Raw genomic sequence first — 5000 nt, forward strand, 5'->3', positions numbered from 1 at the left:
CCCTAAATATTGTACCTTGTAGCAAAAGAAATTATGTTTTGCAGGTTAATAATGCAAGTTTGACTGGTCAATGCATTTATGACTCTTTGTGGGGATCAGTAAAATACGGAGTTGCTGCGCTTAACTCTGTGTTGAGGAGGATCTACGTGGCACTACAGAGGGTTGTTTACATTTCGGATATAAAACTTTGCTGTTAGATGGCGTACATAAAAGAAAACATACTCTTACATGAGTAACTGAACAAAATAGAATTTCACCTTAGTTAATATGAGGTATATCATAAGATACATGAAATAAAATATCCTTATACTAACAACCATCTTTGATTGTTCTAACATTACCCCTATGGGTAAGGGTAGCAGAGAGCGAGAGGAATCCAGTGATAAAACTATTATCGTGAACAGTCCTGTGATGATATTCTGAATATTTATCCAGATAACAAAATAATTAGATATTGAAATATGGGTGCCAACAAGAAAGTCACTGATGCTTAATTTATTTACTGTGGACTTTTTAATATTTTTTTCTTACTTTGACGATAATTTTATTATTGCATTAATTCATGACATAATAAGTATGTAAAGCTCACACATTCCAGAAGCTTGATAAAATTTCCATCGGTTTTCTTGACAAGTGCCTTAGCAGGCGAAATACAAGAGACACACACAAATGTGCTTTTCTTGCCGGAAACCATCTCTTGACTAGTAAACAAATCTTTTCAGAAGACTTAGGGATAGCAGGAAATAAAAGTAGATCAGCTGATCAGTGTGGCTCACAAAATTCTTTGACTTTCTGTATTTGTGCCTTTTTCGTAATCTAAATTATGTGAAACGGAATATTTTGATGATAAATTTCACGTGGATAACCTTTGCAGCAAGGTATTTTCGGTCGGAAAATATTACAGGAACCCAGGGGCGCAGGCGCACCACCCGTCTGCCGGCGCCTGTCCTCCTCCGTCGGCCGCCGAGACTACTGCGTCCAACATGAGCAAGCTCGTTGCCAGAATCCCGGCCATGGCCAAGGGTAAGGATTCCTTTAGAGTAAGAGTGGAAAGCACAACATCAGTGCTATGTGAGAGATTGTTATTTGGGTTTATGAAACTAAGCAATCAAATGATTTGCTCGGTTTCTCCAGTCCATTTAGTCGACGGTATAGTCATCGGCATTTTTTGATTAAAGAAATTAGTGACGCAATTCTTAAACGTTTAGACATTTAATTTCATACTCTTAATGTTGCTGACAATTATAGGTTTACGCCGCCATTATCGCAAAGGTGTTTGGCGTCCTTCAACCTATTTTTGGTTAATGTTTCCGTGAGCGACGCACAGAGTCGGGGAAATGGACAAAACCATCTCATGGAGCATAAGAAAAAGCCATAATCAATACAGGTACAGCTGCTGTAGCATCGCATTTGCAGCGATATAACGAAAGATATCCTCTGCATATCACCAATCAGACTGTCCACAACACCCTCACAGAGTTCTTAATGTCGCATTTTCTGCAAGTTTTTATGAAGAATTAACAAAAGGGGTGTACCCAAAATGCGAGAGTGATGGGAGACATGTGTGGCACTGCTATACAGAAATTAAGGTAATTGGGGAAATTTATGGTAATTGTTACCGAGAGCGACGCACCCTCCCAGAGACTTAAGTTACAAAACAGATTTTTGGGTTTAATTTCCGAAAATGACAACCGGGTCTTCCTTGATAATATTTTTATCACAGATTTGTTTTCGTGTGATACAAACGAATCTGATGATATTTCAGTACATTTCTCCAGCGACCAATCTTGATGTGATTTGATAAGTCCCGATAGCAGGGGAGGGCATGAAGTAGATCAGGGAAATTGTGGGGTAAAACAGGCTGAAATAAGAAGAAAACAGAACAGAAATGTGTAAAACAAGTACAAAAAACGCTTAAAATCGGATAATGAAACTCTACGGACGTCGCCGCCATGTTTCAAACTCTACGCACCGACGCGCCAACTTTCGAAAAACTCTACGGGAACCATACCCATTGTTCGGTAAAAATCTACGGGATTTCACATATTCCAGATCCCCCGTGGTAATCGTACAATGCGTCCTAACCAATTAACCAACCTAACCTTAATCCTGTGGGATTTATACACTACGATCTATATATTCCCTAGCCAGGGGGCTCTGCCCCCTGGACCCCCTGTGGTAATATATACGCCTAGCCAGGGGGCTACGCCCCCTGGACCCCCAGGGGTAATTTATGCGCCTAGCCAGGGGGCTACGCCCCCTGGACCCCCGTGGTATTATATTCGCCTAGCCAGGGGGCTAAGTCCCCTGGACCCCAGGGGTAATTTATGCGCCTAGCCAGGGGGCTACGCCCCTTGGACCCCCGTGGTAATATTTACACCTAGCCAGGGGGCTATGCCCCCTGGACCCCCAGGGTAAAACCACATACCTTTTATATCGCGAAACACCGAACGTTTCTTCGCTTCCGGCTATGGTCACATTTGCTTTGTTTCTAATCACTTTTTTCAGCATTTGCGGCACTGGATGGGTTCAAATATCAGGCTGTGATAGAAACGAATGTCTATTTGTCCAGTATATCCACAAAAGGGCTTTAAAATTGACCCGGAATCGACGCAGCACTCGAAATAAGACCTTGCTCACCGGCGTTTCTCGAGGTAATGGCCTTGCACGGCCTGTTAAATCTCCCGGTGGCAAAACGCGCAGGCGCACAAGGATATTGTATAAAATAGTGTAAATAATTACCAAAACGCGTAAAATATGTATCATAAAAGTAAAAGAATCCATTAAATATATGAAATTGGAAAAATGGGCACTGGTATTTACAAAATAATCGTTCTTACAAGTGCGTAGCAATACAAGAACTACTTGCTATATCGCATTAAAGAGTTACGCGTCACATTTGTTTTGGTCCTCGCAAGGTAAACATGGATGGGGACTTAGCCTCAGAGCGGTGTTCTGCAGGGCCTATTTTTGTTATTTCCCGGTTAATATAAGGCCGCTGCAGATTTACCTATATTGCTTCCTACTCTATTTTTTATGCTCTACAAGATGGCAGTGTCCATTTTTCTCAATCTCAGTGCGTCACTCTCGGTAACTTTTACCAAATTTATTGTGCATGTCAACCAAGAGTACAGCAAAATAAGTGTATGGAGTGGTTACCTTGACGAAAACTAAGACCCTTTTCATCTATGGCAAAAGGTGTGCAAATCAAAAATAAGGGAGATATAGGACAGACAAGAGTGAAGATCGCCCCTTCATTTTTTAAGTCCCTTCCATGTTTACTTCGCGAGAATCAAAACAAATGTGACGCGGAACTCATCACCAAGTAGTCCTTGTATTGCTACGCGCTTGTGAGAAAGAATATTTTGTTATAATCAGCGTCTGTTTTCTCATTCATGTATGTAATGAGTTCTTTTCCTTTTATTGTTCCTCATTTACGTGTTTTGGTAAGTATTTATGCTATTCTGTACAAAGACCTTGTGCACCTGCGCGTTTTGCCACCGGGAGATTTGACAGGCCAGCAGCGCCAGTATGTCGAGAAAGCTGGATTAATTTATCGAAAATGACAACCGGGTCTTCCCAGACAATATTTATATCATCAGATTTGTTTTCGTGAGATGACAACGAATCTGATGATATTTTCAGTTGCTTTCTCCAGCCGACAGTCTTGATGTGATTTGATAAGTCCCGATAGTAGGGGAGGGCATGAAGTAGATCAGGGAAATTGTGGGGTAAAACAGGCTGAAATAAGAAGAGAAGAAAACAGAAATGTGTAAAACAAGTACAAAAACGCTTAAAATCGGACAATGAAACTCTACGGACGTCGCCGCCATCTTTCAAACTCTACGCACCGACGCGCCAACTTTCAAAAAATTCTTACTGAATAAAACCTGTCGTTCGGTAAAAATCTACGGGGTTTCACATAATCCACACTCCCTGTTGTAATCGTACAATGTGTTCTAACCAATAAACCAACCTAACCTTAACCCTGTGAGATTTATACAGTACAATCTATATATTCCCTAGCCAGGGCTCTACCCCTGGACCCCCTGTGGTGATATATACGCCAAGCCAGGGGGCTAAACCCCCCTGGACCCTCCTGTTAATATATACGCCTTGGTTTCTAATTACTTTTTTCACCATTTGGGGCACTTGATGGATTCAAATATCGGGCTGTGATAGAGACTAATGTCTATTTGTCCTGTATATCCACAATATGGCTTTCAAAATAACCAGCAATCGATGCAGCACTTGAAATAAAACATTACTCACCGAAGTTTCTTGACGTAATGGCGTTGCATGGCCTGTCAAATCTCCTGGTGGCAAAATGTGCATGCGCACAAGGATATTGTATAAAACAGTATAAATAATTACCAAAACACACAAAAGATGTATAATAAAAGTAAAAGAATCGATTAAATATATGAAATTGGAGAAAGGGGCACTGGTAATTTCAAATTAATTGTTCTTACAAGTGCGTAGTAATACATGGACTACTTGGTAGATCGTAGTAATGAGTTATGCGTCATATATTTGTGTGTATGTATATATATATTAGTGTATATATCTGTATATGTATATAATATGTATATTTATATATATATATATATATATATATATATATATATTTATTTATTTATATATATATTTATTTATATATTTATATATATATATATATATTATATTTATATTTTTATTTATATATTTTTATATATTTATATATATATTTATTTATATATTATTATATATTTATATATTATATTATAATATATTATATATATATTTATATATATTATATATATATATTTATATTTATATATATATTTATTTTATATATATAATATATTTATATATATATTTTTTTATATATTTATATATTTATATATATATATATTTATATATATATATAATTTATATATATATATATTTATATATATATATATTTATATATATTTATATTTATATATATATATATTTATTATATATATATTTTATATATA

General features: G+C 37.3%; 2 protein-coding genes across 2 annotated transcripts in view; one reads left to right on the forward strand and one right to left on the reverse strand.

Moving 5' to 3' along the window:
- LOC119582725 (protein ARV1-like) overlaps positions 1–738 on the reverse strand; it is a gene marked incomplete at its 3' end in the record, with an annotated part of 22169 nt that extends 21431 nt beyond the window's left edge. The window contains 1 exon segment of the mRNA XM_037931154.1: positions 590–738. Coding sequence (XP_037787082.1) covers positions 590–694 — 105 coding nt within the window.
- A 106-nt stretch (positions 739–844) lies between these two features.
- LOC119582727 (ATP synthase subunit g, mitochondrial-like) overlaps positions 845–5000 on the forward strand; it is a gene marked incomplete at its 3' end in the record, with an annotated part of 9337 nt that continues 5181 nt past the window's right edge. Inside the window, 1 exon segment of the mRNA XM_037931155.1 lies at positions 845–1023. Within this exon segment, the coding sequence (XP_037787083.1) occupies positions 984–1023 (40 nt within the window).

Source organism: Penaeus monodon, chromosome 16, assembly GCF_015228065.2.
Source record: "Penaeus monodon isolate SGIC_2016 chromosome 16, NSTDA_Pmon_1, whole genome shotgun sequence".
NCBI lineage: Eukaryota > Metazoa > Arthropoda > Malacostraca > Decapoda > Penaeidae > Penaeus > Penaeus monodon.